The sequence below is a fragment of the Aythya ferina genome, assembly GCF_964211825.1.
Source record: "Aythya ferina genome assembly, chromosome: 26".
Lineage (NCBI taxonomy): Eukaryota > Metazoa > Chordata > Aves > Anseriformes > Anatidae > Aythya > Aythya ferina.
The window spans coordinates 5617998-5635075 of NC_140324.1; the positions used below are offsets into that span (position 1 = coordinate 5617998).

Consider the following 17078-nt stretch of genomic DNA (forward strand, 5'->3'; position numbering starts at 1 on the left):
GCACGGCCCCAGTGCAAGGCCCCAGTGCACAGCACACCCTCATTGCATTGCCCTGGTGCATGGTTGCAATGCATGGCACGGCCCTGATGCACATTGCAATACACAGTGCATGGTCCTGGTGCATGGCACAGCCTTACTGCATGGCCCTGGTGCATGGCACGGTCCCCACGTCCCCCCCCAGCCACCCCGGACCACCCAGCCGCACGTGGGCACCTCTCACCCGGCCCCCGCTGTCCCCTCCCAGCCCGATAAGGCAGCCCTTTCACCCAAAAGGGGCCCCAGCCCGCCGTGCACACTCAGCTCTTTCCCAGCCCCGGCTATTTAAAGCCGGCCGAGCGCCCAGAGCCCTCTCCCTCCCCCAGCACCGCCGAGCCCTTGGACTTTCCTCCCGCGGGACCATGAGCGCCCACCCGGCCGCAGCACCCATCTTTGCGGATGGCGAGGACTGCCGGCAGGCCTGGCGGGGGGCGACAGCCGCCTACGACGCCCCCGACGCCCACCTGGAGATCCTGGGGAAGCCGGTGATGGAGCGCTGGGAGACCCCCTACATGCACTCGCTGGCGGCCGTGGCCGCCTCCAGGGGTAACGGGGCCCTGCAGGGGGGCAGCGAACGGCACTGGGAAGGGGTCGGGGGGGGTTTTTTTGGGTGCTCCCCCCACGGTGGTGGCACTTGTGCGCTCATGTCAGCGGTGACACATTCCCAAAAGGGGATGGGGAGGCTTGGGGGAGGAGGAGGAGGGGGGCCCGGCCACCACCTGCCCGCATTTCTGGCAGGGAGGCGGGGGGGGTGCAGCACTTTGCAGGGAGCGGTTGCTTCTTTCCATTGCAATTGGCTTGGGGGGATTTCAGGGGGGGACAGGGGAGCGTTTGGGGCCTGGGGGGCTCCAAATGAGGGGTACGACGCAAGTCAAGGAAAGCAGAGCCCTGCACGTGCTCGCCTCGCTCAGTGTCCCCAGGGAGGTGCGGGGACCCCCCCAGCAGGGCATGGGGCCCCCCCAGCGACCCCTCTCGTCCCCAGGCGGCCGCGTGCTGGAGGTGGGCTTCGGCATGGCCATCGCCGCCACCAAGGTGGAGGAGTTCGATATCGAGGAGCACTGGATCGTGGAGTGCAACGAGGGCGTCTTCCGGCGGCTGGAGGAGTGGGCCAGGGCGCAGCCGCACAAGGTCAGGGCCGTGCCGTGCCATAGCACACCATGCCATGCTGTACCGTGCCGTGCCATGCTGTCCCGTGCCGTTCTGTGCCGTGCCGTGATGTCGGGCATGGGGTTGAGCCCTCTCCGTGTCCCCGCAGGTGGTGCCACTGAAGGGGCTGTGGGAGGACGTGGTGCCGACGCTGCCGGACGGGCACTTCGCTGGTGAGGCGCCGAGGCCAGGCAGTACCTGGGGGGCACAGGCGGTGTCCCCGGGGACCCCCCAGTCCCAGGGAGCGGCACACCGCTGCCTGTGGGTGCCAGGGACACGGGGAGCAAATTTAAACAGGGAAAAAGTAGAAACAGCTCTTTTTTTTCCCACTTTTCCCGGGCAGGAATCCTGTACGACACCTACCCGCTGTCGGCAAAGACCTGGCACACGCATCAGTTCGCCTTCATCAAGGTACCGCGGTGGGCACAGCCCCTGGGGAGGGTCTGGGGGGGCTGAGCCCTGCGCCTCTCACCCCTCCCTGTGCCACAGGACCATGCCTTCCGCCTGCTGCAGCCCGGCGGGGTCCTCACCTACTGCAACCTCACCTCCTGGGGCGAGCTGCTGAAGACCAAGTACACCGACATCGAGAAGATGTTTGAGGTGAGTGGGTTGGGGGGGCCCCAAAGCCGCCCCCAGCACCCCGCTGGTGCTGTCCTGACTCGCTGAGCAGCACAAACCAGGGCATTTTGTGGCTTTTTAACTCGTCTGCGAGGGCTGGGAGCTCAGCAAGGAGTGTTGAGAAGGTCCCAGCGGGGCTCCCTGCAACCTCCCAGTCCCCACAGAGCAGGAGCTGGGGCTCAGCACCATCCAGAGAGCTCAAAGCATCGCTGCTCCCCCCCTGCCCCTCTTCCCTCGCAGGAGACCCAGGTTCCGCACCTGGTGGAGGCCGGGTTCAAGAAGGAGAACATCAGCACCACGGTCATGGACCTCGTCCCCCCCAAGGACTGCCGGTACTACTCCTTCCACAAGATGATCACCCCCAGCGTGGTGAAGCACTGAGCGCTGCCCCGAAGCCCCGGGAAGCAGGAGGAAGAGGAGGAGGAAGAGCAGCAGCTGATGAAGCACCGAGGAGCACGCGTATTCGCTCCCCTCTCCCATCCCTCAATTCAGCAGCAATTCAAGAGCTTGGCTCCGAGCATTCAGCCACAGGGGTTCGAGCAGTCGTTTACTCTAAAATACCGATCATTTTTTTAAATCATGGGGTAGCTTCCGGCACTCAAGCCAAATAATCTAAACAAGGCAGGAGAAATGGGGAAAAACAGGCAGTTTGAGGCAGATTTGTTAGAATTGGATTTCAACTGCTCCCAAAGCAACTTTCTGGTGAAGTTTCCTCATATTTTTGGCTAATGTCTATTGTAATAAGTTCTGATTCTTTTGACCCTCTTGCAGTTCAATAGCGCATAAATGATGTTTCCTTTCTCTACCCAGAGGGGATAAAACCCATTAAAACAGAATGAAATACACAACTGCTTCCTCTGAGCAATTTATTTTTGTCTTTCCAAGCGCACGTGTAATTCTGCAGTGACTGCTCCTTGTCCTGAGCTGCTGGGAGCCTGACACACCAGGCTCCTAAGACCAAAGCCTGCAAGACCCAGGTTTCAGGCCTCCCCTCTCCTGGGAGGGTATTTCTTTCACTCAGAGAACTGCTTTTTGTAATTCAGTTTTTAAACAAATGAATGCACTTTAGATAAGTGATACATTAAAGACAAAACAACATCTTAACCACGTATTGGTTTATTGGAAGGCTTGTGACAATACTTGTTGTTTTGTGCGTAAGAAAGCAAGCAGGTGCCCCCGGTGGGCAGTAAGTGGGTAGGTCATAAATAAGAGGCTATTTCCTGTACCAGATCTGAATCTTCTTCTCTCGTTTGATTTTCTTCTGAAGCTGCAGGATTCCATACAGCAAAGCTTCTGCCGTAGGTGGGCAACCTGAGGGAAAAAGGAAGCCCGTGGGGCTGCCAGCTGTACTGAAATGTAGTCACCGGGAGGATCAACAAAGGTACAGGTTTTGCCCCAAAGCAGGCTGTGATTTCTCTCTGGCTTTGTGTCTGTCACAGGCTGCAGAGTTCATAGAAGCAAGAGGAATGCAGTTTTAAAGAAACTGATGCGATGGTCTGTTAGCTCCCACTGCCCAGCAGGTCCTGCCTAAGAGCTCTTGCACCCCAAATCCCCACCTGCACAGGCAGATGGCTCACATTCTCCCACTGATTTTCAAACACATTGCTCAAACTACAAATTAACTTCATTCCTGCTCTTAGTGCTGTGGCACACAGAGGCTGCCTTTCCTACCTGGTACGTAGATGTCCACCGGCACAATGCGGTCGCACCCCCTCACCACCGAGTAGGAGTAGTGGTAGTAACCCCCACCGTTGGCACAGCTGCAAGAGACGTCAGGGCTTCGTTAAACGCATGGTGAAACATTAGCAGGAGGCAAAGGAAAACATTAACCTGGCGTCCAAGCTGCTGTGAGGCAAGAGGCCCACTGACAGTTATAGATTTTACAGTAATTGAATGCCAAGGTTTGTACCGTGGCCGCTGAACGCAGGAGCTGTGTCCTCGTTGTGAGCCCTGGCTGGGAGGCAGAGCCTGTGCTCACGGCCACCTTTCAAGCTGAATCAAACCAAACTGAACCATTTTCATGGCTCTTACAAAACAGAACAGATATTCAGAGGGTCCTTCCCCACACTGCAAACCCCCTTTTTTGCCACATCTACAGCAAGTGTTTCCAGAACTCATCTTGTCCCCTCCGCGCCCTTGCAAAACGTCTGACCTCGACCTTCACCAGGAGGTGAAGAAGTCAGTTCCACTAAGCCAACACCACAGCTTCATGGAGCCAGAGCTCCACAGACCTCATATTTTATGCTGCACAGCAGAAGCATTTTGAAAGCTTTAGTCTAAATGTGAATTCTGAGATTCTGGAAGCACACAAGTCCCCAGACTCTGACGGCTGCAAGAAACAAAAAAGAATCTTTCAGTGGAAAGACTCCACAGTTCACAGTGACCTGACAGCAGTTACTCTCCTCCTCCTAATCAAGAGGGAATCTTTATCTATTTTAATAACAAAGCCTCTTGGTCCTCTTTATAAAATTTAAAGGGTTGGAAATACAAACAAGGGTTGGGTTCCCCTCCGTCATTTCCCCACACATGCAGAGACACCTGAATTCCCTCACCAAAGCAGGGGGACAACAGGGACGGCCTGGCACTTACCTCCCCATGGAGACCACGTAGCGAGGCTCTGGCATCTGGTCGTAGACCTGCAGAGCACAGACATTTCAGACCCCTTCCCACCTGCGTGCAGCTGCGCTTGAGGCACCCGCCAGCGTCCGTACCTTTCGCAGAGCTGGAGCCATTTTATTTGTCAGGGTGCCCGCCACGATCATGACATCAGCTTGGCGGGGGCTGGCGCGGAAAACCACCCCGAAGCGGTCCATGTCGTAGCGAGGAGCTGCCATGTGCATCATCTCCACGGCGCAGCACGCCAAGCCAAACGTCATCGGCCACAAGGAGCTCTGGAGCAGGAGAGACCTGGGTTACGGTGGGGAACGCTGAAAGCAGGAGGTGAAACCCCGTGTGGGTGACTCACAGAGTGAAGGACTTACAGGGTTGATTGGACAGAGAAGGAAACAACATGAGAAAGGTTTTAAGGTTTGTTTAATTAAAGCATCATAAATGAAAGCAGTGTTCACCGTTAAACAGGAGAGCAAAACCACAGCTTCTCCTCTGCACAGAGCAGAGGACCCATCACGAGGACTGCACAGAACCAGAAGGTGCCTTTTGCCTATTAACAGCCAGCTCTGGTCAGACAGGCAGCCCACACCACTTTGCAGCACCCTCTGAGCGCTTCTCTCCCACACTGACACAGCTCCCCAAATGTCAACCTCTGGCCAAGAAACCTGACTATTCTTCCTGCGGAGCCTGAAGAATTCGGAACCTATTTTTACCCTCAGCAGATGGCACAAATCCATTTCCAACCAGCACCTCGCAGCACTTGATACCATTTCTCCTTAGCAAGCACCAGAGTTTCAGCGACTCACCCTTCGTGCCCAGTTGATCAGGTCATCGAGTTTGGCGACAACATACTCCCCCCTGCTAGAGGGGACGTAGGACTTTCTCTGGACAACAGCTGAGCTCTTTTGCTGGACTTGGAGAGAACTAAAAGCAAACAGCACAGTAGTGTCAGTCTGATTATTAAGCGTTGCTCTAGAATACAATAAATATGCTCAAGGAGCTGTCATCCCATAAAGAATCCATGGGGCATTGCTTACGGACAATCCCAAACCCTCTGCTACCACTACAGGCTGTTTATAGCGATTCTTTTTCCCCTGCTATGGACACATGGATCAGGAAGAGGTCCTTTTGTTCACCCTACCGAAATTACAGAGGGTGCCTGGCAGATTCCTCTCCAGGGCTCGCAGCCTGCCAGCTAATCCTGGGCCTTAAGGGTGAGGTGAGGAAAAGACTTTGAAGCACATGCAGGGGGAGCCATGGCAATCAACATTTCTTCCCTTCACAGCTGAGGGAGAAAGGACACAGCTGAGGAACCTGCCTTGAAGCGCGGCGTTACCTGTCAGCATGGTCAGCTGCCGGTGTCTGATGGAGCAGCTGGGCGTGAACAGATGTCACCGCGCTGGGCCTGTAAAAATAAATAAAAATAAAAATAAATAAACGCTGAACCTCGGTGCCACAGAGCCACAAAGCCTCCCCATGCGTCCCCTGCCACCCCCACCTCGGCCCTGCAGGGACAAACACCCCCAGGAAGCTGAGCGGCCCCTGATCCAAACCATGAAGAAAAAAGAGCCCAAAAGGGCCCAATTTCAGCTCCCAGCTCTCTGCCCTTTGCTACCACAGCCCCTGGGACCCCCCAGCCGCGATGAGGGGGGGACACTGGGGGGCTCCCTGCCCTGACCCCCCGCTCCCAGCCCCAGCCCTCACCTCAGGGCCAGCACACCGCACCGAGCGAGGCCGAGACCTGCAAGGAAAGCACAGGAAAAATCAGCCCCGAGCCAGGCCGGGTAACGGGGAAAGGCCCAACCTCGGGAAACGGCTCCGGGAGCCCGGGAGCCCTCAGGGCCCGGTCCCAGAGCCCCCAACCCCGGCTTCGGAGCCCTCCCCCCCAGCCCGGTCAGGGCCCAACCGAAGGCCCCAGCGGCCTCCACCCGGCCCCGGTTCCCCCCTCCCGGTCCCGGTGTTCCCTCAGAGGGCCGGGTCCCGTCCCCGTCCCCGTCCCCGTCCCCGTCCCCGGCCCCGCTCACGGCCCAGCGCCGCCATCTCGCCCGCAGCCCTTGAGGCAACCTCTGGGCGCGCGGTGCCACCCGGTAAAGCCTCCGGCCTCAGCCCGGTCCGCGCCTCACGGAGCCGGCCGGGAAACCGGGAGCGAGGCGGCGAGGTTCCGCGGGCGGCAGGGGTAAAACGTTAGGCGGAGGGCCAAAAAAAAAATTAAAAAATAAACATTAATGAATTAATTAAAGATCACGGGGCGTCCCTGGGTGGGCTCGAACCACCAACCTTTCGGTTAACAGCCGAACGCGCTAACCGATTGCGCCACAGAGACCGCGATGCCGCCGCCGCCGCCGCGCGGGCTCCTGTGGGCAGCCCCTGAGGGGGGGGGGTCCCGGGGGTGAGGGGGGGCGGGAGGGGTGTGGGGGGGGCAGGGGGGGGCCGGTACCGGCCGAACCGGGACCCCCCCCCACCCCCGGGACCCCCCCTCCCTCACGGTACCTGGGGGGGGCGGGGGGGACGGCGCTGCCAGCAGCCGAAATAGCTCAGTTGGGAGAGCGTTAGACTGAAGATCTAAAGGTCCCTGGTTCGATCCCGGGTTTCGGCAGCTCGCCTCTTTTTGGGGTGGAATTTCGTGTTTTGGTTTCTCCGCGTTCGTACTGCCAGAGGAAAGCTGAGGGTTAGCCAAGCAGACACGAAAACAGGTTTTTCTTTCCCCAAAGCCACCGCCGCGCGCAGGAGGAGCAGGAGAGCCTTGCCCCAGGCAGCCTCCGAGTCCCTGCGGCTGCAATCGCAGAGGTTCAGGATTTGGTAAACGCATCGCACGCCAAAGCTTCCTCCTCGTGAACACCCCAGAGCTGCTGGAATCAGCACAGTGAGTGTTAAACAGCTGCAGTTCAAGGGAAGGAAAACCAGAGCAGTTGCAGGTATCACAGCTGCAGTTCAGGTGAAGGAAACCACCTCCACTACACCAAGACCCTTAACGAGGATCCTGTCCTTGGCAGGGATAATGTGAATGCTTTATTTAAAGCACAATACCAGAAAAAAAAAAAGTAAATTTACTTTCTTCTATAACATGAAACTGATAACTGTAGCACCAGGTTTCAGTAAATCTGATATTCAAAAACTATCTTCACCTACCCTGTAGTTTCAAGTAGAAGCCTGCGTGCACTTACCACCCCAGCTTAAAAGCAGTTTGAAACAAATGAACACATTCAAGCAAGAGTAATAGGAAACTACTGAGGATTTACTTCTTTATTCCACCACTGTTAGTTAAGACCACATAACACCGTACATTGCGGGAGTGAATTTGGTCTCAATCTATGAGTATTTATAGTGTAAGCAATGCCAAGATGTTAAAAGTGTTCTTAAAGATGTAAACATTTTAAAGTGCTTAAACTCTATGTACACTCCTAGCTGTCCTTCAGAAGAACGCAATTTTATTTGACACAGACGAGTTCTCATTTTAAACATCCAGCTAAGATTGCGATAGATGGTATGAAAAGTGAAGATTCAGGTAAAGGCAAGAAGGGCAGAAGTTTATTCCTGTGCAGCGGTTTGAAAAAGAACCTTAGCAGTACCTGGGGAATGTTATAAAGAAGGAACCCGAGGACAGTTTGATTTCTTTGAAGCCCCACCAACAGCACCTGCAGGATGTGTATTTGCAGCAGCATTTGTTTTTCTGGGGAAGAAGCTCATGCAGCCTGAAGCAGCTGTACATGACAAGACACCTCCACTCGCAGGTATCACCTCTGGAGGTAATTCCATAACTGCGTTGGGCTATCACAAATACAAGAGATGCATTATCCCCTATCACAAGTTCTAATGAAAACTGAAATAGAGCCCATCTCAATATTTATTACATGATTCCGGTACTTGTGAATGTCACTTTGCTATGCAAACACAAGGATTGCAAGAGTACCATGTAATTAAAAGCAATTAAAATATACTCAGGTAATTACTATGGCCAGAATATATATATCACTATCCAATTTCACATTTAAATCCCCCCCTTTAATTTCAAACCACTTTTTTTTTTTACTGGACAAGTGTATCACCCTTTGACTGTAATACACAAAAATAATGATCACTGAGCTTCCATCACTAAACAGTTATCGATTACGCTACAGGTCTGTCAGAATTTCAGCACAAGCTGAGGGAGTTAACAACACCAGATTAAACTTGGTATTTAAATCAGATGAAAACAGTTAAGTGTTCCTGAAAAACCACTGAGAATAAAACACTTTTAAAACAGCATTCAAAAGAGATTCACTTTTAAAAATAGGAAAGCAAAGGCTTTTGCAAAGGCTTTTTCTTTTCAAACACTGGATTCCTTTTCCACTGAATGCTGCGGTCATTCCATCAGCAACAAAGCCATTGTGAATTGGATTGCATGAGTAGGTACCAATTTTATTTCCCACACCTTTAAAACAAAGAAAAAAAACCGTCCAAAACACTTTTGGGCAGAAAACCTGTGCATATTCAGGTAGCAGCAAAGTAACCAGGCAATAACACAAGGCTACATAACTTATCAGTACATATTCTTCCGGGGACAATAGCCCTTCCTTTGTCAGATATTTGGTCAGTAATTCACACAAGACTTAAAGAGCTGCATCGAGCAGCTCTCCAAAACACTTGCTGTGTTCCTGTACATCCTATGGTAAGTGCACTGGCTGGATGAGGACAGATTGGCAGCACATCTGCAGGATTACTGCAGTTCACATCACCTCTTGCAGGCAGTTCAACACGGCAGGACAAAGGGAAGCAGCGCACAGCTCCAGTACACAGAGGAGGCAGCAAGGACTGATACGACCATATCTGACAGTAATGCAGCATTGTAACAACCACATTTTAAAAGATATCTACACGCATTTTAAAAAGCAAGAATGATATTTTAATACAAATAATCACTTCTCCAATATATACAGTGCCAGTGCAACGTGTGAAAGTTTGTACCACCCTTTTTATAGGCTGTCTGCAGATTCCAATTCTGTCTTCAACTTTTTTCTTTCCAGAATTTCTTCATCAAATTTCTCTCTCTCCCTGAAAAGAAACACATTAAAGTTCTGCTGCAAAACCAATCTTAGTGTATTAAAAATTTTGCTGCTTTTAGTTATAGTAACACAGTTACAGTAAGTTTGCCTTACAGAAGGGAGGCTATTGAACTCTCACTCACACTTTTCTATATAAACAGTAAGCTAGTAAGGAAAGCTCAGAAAACGCTAAGAATAAGAAGATACCTTTTGCTCACAGATGGTCCTTTTATATATTTCTCTTCTGCTTTTTTGTAGTCTATGTCATCCACGGCAGAAATCGCATAAATGATGGCCTATAAAAGAATATTTAGCTCATTTATGCTGGCAAAACAAGAACTAAATTACAAAGTTACACCCACTGATTTGAAACTGTCTCAGTAGATGAGCACATTTTTGGAATGAGATTCCCTAATCACTTTGGAAACTTGGGTGGAACTGCTTATTGTGTACCCAAACCTGTTAAATAATACAAACTTGTCCTTTAGCAGGCCCAGGAGATTATTTTTGTAACCAAAATAAGATACTCTTAACAGCAATTTTGTTTCTACAGAAGAGAGATTCTTACTAATACCTTTCCCTGGAAAGTTCCCATCTAAAGCAATAAGTATCTAAAATTGTAACTAAAACTATCCTTCCTGCCAGCAATCCCACCACCAGGAAAAGCCCAGCTAACTTGTCAGAAGGAAAAAAAAAAATCTATAGAGAAATAAGTGAAAATATACCAAGAAACAATCATTTGCCTTTAAAAACATTGCAACATGTAAAGCTTCCACTTTTAAGCTAGTGGCTTAAAAAAACAGCATTTGGAATTAGCCTGGTCTGCACCTCACCCTACAACCCAGTAGATACCAAATGGACACGTGCAGTGAATGCTGGGCCTTACTTATTAATTTTCTCCAACATACAAGCGCGTTTGTCAATAGTCAGTAAACTCAAGTCACGTAACTCATGTTATTTAAACATCAACTTTACTCAGTGTCCAATGTTTACTTACTTCAGGCAACAGGACATCTGAAATAAATTTTATTCTGTCTCCATTTATTTGACAGAGATTCTCAGTGTCTATTTCATGATATACTTCCTTCAGGTAGTTTACTACTAGGTCCAATTGTTCTTCATCCTCTAAATAAGTCTCAACGCAGGTCACATACTGACTTGAATTCAGGAATTCCTTCATCCACCGAGACTGTTTTCTGCTTTTCAAAATAGCCAAGAGATGCTCTTCTGCCCCCTTAGTCTTCACTATAAACTCCACTATCTTTTTATTTGCTTTATCTCTGGCAGCCCTTGTTCTGTCAGGAAGAAGTTTCTTAGAAGGCTTCTGAGGTGAAGTTTCTAATAAAGACTCTTCGAGATTTTCTTCTGCTATGTTTGGAAAGGTCATTTGGACTAAACCTTGGTAACACTGTTTTCTAACTGGATAACCTGAAAAAAGAAACAGCCACAATCATTCACACTCATTTATATAAAATAAGGGACTTTCTTGTATACATACATACACAAAACAAGCTTTTTTTTTTGGTAGTTTTCTTTTCCTTTCTCCCCCACCAAGTAGGGGAAAAAAACATCAACAAAAAAAGGAATTGAACCTGACACAATCTCTGAAACAAACTTGCTACAATCTCAAATAACTCAATTGTTTTTTTTTAACAATCAATACTTAACTTTTGTTGTAGGACTAAAAATCTTACAGCATATCAGCACGTAATTATTTTATTTTTTAATCAAACCCTACCAGGTTTGATGTTTAACACATCAGTAAACATTAGAGCTAAACTTCTCTTCTAAGAGGAATACAGAAGAATCTCATCATGAATTCACTTACTGATGTCATCAGCAAAATATTCCAAGAAGGATCCCGTAAAAGAATGACAACCTAAAAAGCCCAGAACAGGGTTATTAATCAGTTAAGCCTATAAAACAAAAACTGACAGCCTTTGCATTATTGTTTTTTCAGTGATTTACATCAGAATGGATGACATCAACCCATGTCCTTACCTACTCTAATTCGATAGTCAGAGATCAATTGAATACACCACTCAATTTCCTGGCGATGTTCTTCTTTGGCTTGCTCCTGTAAAACAATGGCCATTTCCAGTTCAAAAAAAGAATAGCCTTATGAAGCTTTTAGGTCTAGGACCAGTAAGCAAAAATGGCTAACGGTAACATATCAAGAAAATGCTTGCAGTTTCCTGCATTCTCTTGAATTTAATTCCTGTAATTACTGTTAATGCACCATGAGAGTGGCTTTGTTGTACGTAGAAAGCCCACAAGTGAAAATCCAGTTAAGAGTCCTAAGCAACTGGCCACCTTCCACATAAACCTGTTCTTAGCAGCATCCTTGGCCTCATCAAGGAGGAGAAATGCATCAGGAGGCTCCCTTTCCCATATTCTTCTCCATTTTGTGCAGTACAAGTTACATTTAATTACTCTGTTTAGTAGACGAGCATCTCTCAGAGAACAGTGAGCAAACAGACCCGTCAGCTGCAACACTCCTCTGGCAGGGTAAGCTACACACTGCACAAAAATACTTTTTCCAGTGTTTGTATACATTTGTAATTGCATGTTACTGGTGACACTTACAATGAGGTCCTGCTTTTCTTCGCAATCAAAGTGCTTCAGACTCCTAAGAGATACTGAGAAGCTTGATGAGAAAAAGACAGGGAAGAGAGGCAATTAGGTTGTGCAGTTGTTTCTTCATTGTGATTCTACACCTTCCCAAAAAACAGGTTTCATAAGGAATTCAGTAAATAGGCTTTACTAGTTCTGGATTTCTAGCAAGCTAAAACTGAGGAGTTTTTAAATTTTAAAGCAAATGCAAAGGCAGACTGATGTCTGCAGGAAGCTTACCCCAACACGAAAAAATAGCTAGGTCCTCAGCCTTTTATACTTTATTGCTCACATAATTGCCAACTGTTAGCATGCCTCAATTGGCAGCATGGTAAAAACAAGTAGCCCACACCTGCAAATCCTCACCTTACTTGGTCACTCCCTTTGAATCAAGGTTAGTTCTAACAGACTGTAATTGCCCAGTAACAGGAGAAGAGTTCAGGAGACTGCCTAACAAACCCAGATTTCAGCACCCGATCAGAATCCATAGTTACCCTTTTTTCTTGTCATTTACATTCCCTTCTATGAACAGCACGTTTGCCTTTCGGTGTTTCCGCTTCACTTTTCTTACCTGTTAAAAGGATAAAGTTTCATCAGCATCTTAGAGCTCTAACACCCTTACAAAGCATGAACATTTTCAGTGTTAACGAGCTCACCCCACACTTAAAGCAACTTACATAAATATGAAAAATAAAGTGGCAAGAAGAGCGAAGTACCCAAATGGAGCATTTTTGTTAGTGTGCAAGGACCCATCTCTTTCTCACTTTTTTTTTTTTTTAAGAGCAGGATGCAAACACACCAATGGATGACACAGGCTATAAAAGCTAAGCAGGAAACCTCTGCTCCAATATTAAAACGTGAACTGGCCACATTTCGTTATTTTGATGTGCTTTTATCATACATAAGTTTACTTCTGTTATTATCCTTGTTTTTATCCAGCAATAATCACTCTCAGATAAGGCAGCGAGCTGTTCTTACTTACCACTGCTGGCCAATAAGGATACCTTTGCCATTTGCACCAGACCAAAATCCCTTCCTCAATCAATTGTGGCTCTACAATGAGAAAATACAGTTTCTTTTCTTAAACGAAAACACAGACAAGACAGTTAACTCGCCTCATCTTGTTAGCCTCCTTTCATGCAGTTGATATTTAATGAGTTCTGCTTCAGTGCTTTTACAGATTTCAACCAGAGTGACAACCCCTCAACACCTCATCCCAGCCCAAACACAGCACAGGCAGTTCTGAATATAAGAACTTTGAAGTTTCAGACCCAGTTTCACAATGTGTTGCAATTTATTCCATTCCTGAAAGCCTTTCTGGGGCATCTAAGAAAGGCATTTTAATCCAAGCCTGAACAAATTTGGATTCATTTTCTGAAAACATTAAGTTTCATTAACAGGAATTGCCATAACTTGGCCAGCAAGGCAGAACCGCACATTCTAAAAAGGCACACCAAGCTTGAGTGATTAAGGTTCAAGTAGACAAACTCATGCCTCACCTTGATGAGATAGAATACTAGGGAGTTCTTCATCCTCCTCCTCATCTTCATCTACCAGAGCTGAGACATGAGAGAGATTCTCCGTGAAAGTTAACTTTGAAGACAGGTCAGAAGATTCCAGTCCTGCCGACAGCAACAAACATCAGCATTCAGAAACACAGCACAGTGATTAGCTAAGTCAGTAGGGATCACTTTCAGACCAGGTGAAATACACAAGTGTAAAAAAACACAGTGATTCACATTGCCCTCTAACAAGAGCTCAGGAGACCACCTAACAGAAACCCAGAGTTCAGCACACTCCCAAAAACCACGATGGCATTCTCAAAAAGATGAAAAACAGCGCTCAAGAATCAAAAGGAATGAAGTTTTCCCTGCCCTAAGCAACATGCTCACCTTCATCTTCATTGAAATCAGACAGCTGGAACTCCTTTACTTTACTCGTAAGCACACGTGGAGCATCCTTGCTTCCCTCCTCTTCAGGCTGGGAAACAAAACCACCAGAAAGCTTTCCACGGTGAGAAGGTCTGGCTGAAGGCTCAGAGCCATTTCTGCATTTCTTTTTCCTGTACGAGGACACGGGCACGCTGGTCTCTTGTTTTCCTTTTAGTTGTTTCGAACTCACTGTTTCTTTTCCCCCACCCAGTTGCTTTACTAGATTCTTGCTCTCATTTCTGATGTTCTTCTTCAAGTCAGAGGCACTTTTACAAGTTAAATCCAGTAACACCCTTTTAGGTTGACGCCTAGTGTTTGTCCTGCTTCTGACATTTGCCCCTGTGTAAGACTTGCAGGTCACAGACAGAGAAGTGTCCTCAGCAAGAGGCTGTGCCTGAATTTTGGGGAGGTTATTTGGAAGTTGCACAGGTGATCCTGCACCTGGTCTTTTTTGTCCTTGCTTACTTTTTTCTTCCTTTGGCTTAAGCACAAGTTTGTTTTCTGTTTGGGACTTTGTTGACAAACTGGACTTGGCTTTTTTCTGTCTTGATAGTGATTTCGATTCTGGCGTTGTGTGATTTTGACCATTTGAGTATGATGTATTACACAAGTCCCCAGCACTACATTTTGAAGGTTTTGTTCCATTTTCATTTGCTTTAGCCCTTTTCTCCAAAAGAACAGAATGTTTTTGCTTTTGTTTTCCTATATCAGTCTTTAGGTTGGGGCTATTTTTTCTCCCTGTTTTCTTCTTGGGAGTCTCAGCCTCCAACTTTTCTTTGCAGTGAAGGAGTGACCGACAGCTCCGTAAGGGGGTAGATGAGAGAGATCCCCTGTTGTTTGCCTGAGACAACTGAGTACTCACTCCCTCTTTCAGCTGTGGCACTTGTCTGGCTGATGCATTTTCTCTCAAAAAATCCAGAGCAGTTCTAAGAGCACAGCGATATTTCAGTTCGTCCACAACTTCACTAGAATCCGTCTTTTCACCTGTCAAAGAATATGCAATACAATAACCTTTATTTGAATACAATACATTAAAAATGTGTTTACAGTTTCTTTTGTTTAAGACTTCAAGATTTTGAGGCAAAGTATAAAGCACACACGATGGGCAAGCTACTAATAGCTTTAAAAAATATATATGATGCAAATACACAAGTTTTTTCATAATTTCTTCCAATGTGCAACGCAAGGGAAGAGTCAAATTAGCCCTGATAATATTTGGTCCGTTTTCAAGCTTTATGAATTGCAAGGGGAGAGGGGAAAAGAAATGCAAAAGAACACCTCAGGAAACACAAGTATCGACCATCCACCAGGTTGAAGTTGTGGGCGTTATTTTGTATTCAGGCAATACACAAGGCAGGAAGTGTTTCAAGATATCCTCACCTAAGTTAGAGGCGATATCTTCTATACGCTCTTCATTCAGTGGAACTGTATCTGCAGAGTTCACACTAACCCTGAAAATACAACAAAGTTGATTGAAACTGTCACAACAGGAGCCATTACTAACAGCATGGCAACACCCTCATCTGGCAATAAACTTGTAGTTTCCCCCCACAGCCCCATAACATTTTAGCAGAAATTTAAAAAATAAAGAAAGAAACCTTGAGCTAACAGCGTGTTGTTTGTAGGTGCTTCGTGAGACAAGTATATAGGCAGCTATCTAAGCAGCAGTGGGTTAGTCACCTAATCGTTCTGTGAGTCAGTGACTCATCCCACACACCTTCCCATAACGGGATTATTTTTCTTCCTTACAAAGTCTAAGAGTGCAAACACAACACAGCAACAGAGATACTTTACTTTTCTTTTAAGCCACATATTTCAACTTCCAAAGAAGCTTCCTCTGCATTAGCGATAGATGATTTTCCAGCGTCTCCACTTTTGCACAAAACCTACATTAAAAAAGAAAAGCACACATTAAAAATTCTCAACCCAGTCTGTAGGACAGGTCAGACTTCAAGATATTTTTAGGACAAACGGCACAGAACAGACTAACTTTGCATGGCACCTGGCTGCAGTATCAGCTTTCCTACAGGTTAAGGCATTTTTTTTTTAAGAACATATACACGTGTTTACTTGGAGCAATTGCTTCCAGACAACTACCTACAACTATGTCTATCATTTGGGTTGTTCACTTAAGCGATTAACACCAACTGGGTAGCCGTATCAGCACAATTGGCACCTTTATCTCGGTTTACATACAAAGCAGCAGCAATTCGCAGCTGCTCAAAAGCTCACGCTTTCTGTTACCGTTCCCCTCGTTTCTAAGCTAAATCCACAAAACCTTTCCTTATCCGTGCACCCACTTTACCTTCGCTGGCCACAAACGCTCCCTCCACTTGCAAAGCACGTACTCCGGCTCTGCCATGACCGCGTTTCATGGAGGAAAAGAAAACCCCGGAGCGTTCTAAAGAAAAAAGAAAGAAAGTTACTCCAAGTTTTAACGAAACGCAGCACTTCACCGTAACGCAACCAGGCGTCGCTTTAACTCCGGGGTCACAGGCCTCGGACCGACCTCCTGAGGACCCCACGGGCCGGCTGAGGCGCTGACACGGGGCAGGCCCCGGGCAGGCCCCGGCCGAGCCCCTCCCGGCTCCGGCTCCGGCTCCCGCCGACGGGCCTGGGGCGGGCCCTGGGCGGGCTATGGGGCCCCCGCGCTGTGGGGAGGGAGCAGGAAGGGGGGAAGCGGCCCCCGCTCCGTCCCGCAGGAGGGGCCAGGAGGGGTCGTGAGGGGCCGGGACGCTCCCCCCGGTTCCCCCCGGTTCAGCCCCGGTCCGGGACCCCCCCCCCCCACAACGGCCGCCACCGCCCCCCTACCAGGCCGCCAGCCCCGCGCAGCTCTGCGCATGCGCCACCGTCCCCCTGGCAACGCCCCGACCAACCCGCGGCGCCTCCCTCAGCCCTCCCCCCTTCCAGCCGCCAAAACACGGCTCCGGCCTCCGCTCCTCAGCCAATCGCAGCGCCCTTTTTTAGGATCGCCCCGCCCTCCCCTTCTCCTATTGGAAGATGCGAGGCGCGCCCCGCCCCTCAGCGCAGCGCCCGGAAGCGATGGCGTCGTGGGGGCGATGGGGGAGAGCGTTACCATGGCAACGGGAGGGGGCCTAGGCCT

General features: G+C 48.7%; 3 protein-coding genes across 5 annotated transcripts in view; 1 reads left to right on the plus strand and 2 right to left on the minus strand.

Moving 5' to 3' along the window:
* Window positions 1-2645, plus strand: part of GAMT (guanidinoacetate N-methyltransferase) — an 8959-nt gene extending 6314 nt beyond the window's left edge. For both annotated transcript variants that reach the window (XM_084499067.1, XM_084499066.1), the window contains exons 2-7: window positions 363-582; window positions 1019-1164; window positions 1292-1355; window positions 1526-1593; window positions 1672-1782; window positions 2041-2645. In XM_084499067.1, coding sequence (XP_084355193.1) covers window positions 399-582; window positions 1019-1164; window positions 1292-1355; window positions 1526-1593; window positions 1672-1782; window positions 2041-2181 — 714 coding nt within the window. In that variant the 5' untranslated portion in view covers window positions 363-398 and the 3' untranslated portion in view covers window positions 2182-2645. The remainder of the gene's footprint in view (window positions 1-362; window positions 583-1018; window positions 1165-1291; window positions 1356-1525; window positions 1594-1671; window positions 1783-2040) is intronic.
* A 255-nt stretch (window positions 2646-2900) lies between these two features.
* NDUFS7 (NADH:ubiquinone oxidoreductase core subunit S7) lies at window positions 2901-6610 on the minus strand. Its single transcript, XM_084499068.1, has 8 exons — window positions 6435-6610; window positions 6115-6151; window positions 5747-5815; window positions 5217-5334; window positions 4512-4691; window positions 4390-4436; window positions 3472-3560; window positions 2901-3111 (listed from the first exon to the last, which is right to left on the minus strand). The coding sequence occupies exons 1-8, from the start codon at window positions 6448-6450 to the stop codon at window positions 3014-3016; spliced, it is 654 nt and encodes a 217-aa protein (XP_084355194.1). The 5' UTR covers window positions 6451-6610; the 3' UTR covers window positions 2901-3013.
* A 1014-nt stretch (window positions 6611-7624) lies between these two features.
* On the minus strand, window positions 7625-16858 carry PWWP3A (PWWP domain containing 3A, DNA repair factor). 2 transcript variants are annotated; one of them, XM_084499027.1, is made up of 14 exons: window positions 16787-16858; window positions 16281-16376; window positions 15770-15861; window positions 15356-15426; window positions 13937-14959; window positions 13544-13666; window positions 13027-13097; window positions 12539-12615; window positions 12018-12078; window positions 11433-11508; window positions 11260-11310; window positions 10429-10859; window positions 9639-9727; window positions 7625-9441 (listed from the first exon to the last, which is right to left on the minus strand). In XM_084499027.1, the coding sequence occupies exons 2-14, from the start codon at window positions 16335-16337 to the stop codon at window positions 9363-9365; spliced, it is 2301 nt and encodes a 766-aa protein (XP_084355153.1). In that variant the 5' UTR covers window positions 16338-16376; window positions 16787-16858; the 3' UTR covers window positions 7625-9362. The 2 variants fall into 2 exon arrangements, with proteins under 2 accessions (XP_084355153.1, XP_084355154.1); XM_084499028.1 differs by lacking the exon at window positions 16787-16858 and adding an exon at window positions 16485-16678.
* Window positions 16859-17078: the final 220 nt, after the last annotated feature.

Coding starts and splice junctions, on each gene's coding strand:
- PWWP3A (XM_084499027.1), bottom strand. CDS start 16,337: ATGGCAGAGCCGGAGTACGTGCTTTGCAAGTGGAGGGAGCGTTTGTGG. Junction 14,960..15,355: donor AGATATCGCCTCTAACTTAG/GTGAGGATATCT, acceptor ATTCTTTGACAG/GTGAAAAGACGGATTCTAGT. Junction 11,509..12,017: donor AAGAAAAGCAGGACCTCATT/GTAAGTGTCACC, acceptor ATTGTTTTACAG/GAGCAAGCCAAAGAAGAACA.
- NDUFS7 (XM_084499068.1), bottom strand. Junction 4,692..5,216: donor TGATCAACTGGGCACGAAGG/GTGAGTCGCTGA, acceptor CTCCTGCTCCAG/AGCTCCTTGTGGCCGATGAC. Junction 3,112..3,471: donor GGTGGACATCTACGTACCAG/GTAGGAAAGGCA, acceptor TTTTTCCCTCAG/GTTGCCCACCTACGGCAGAA.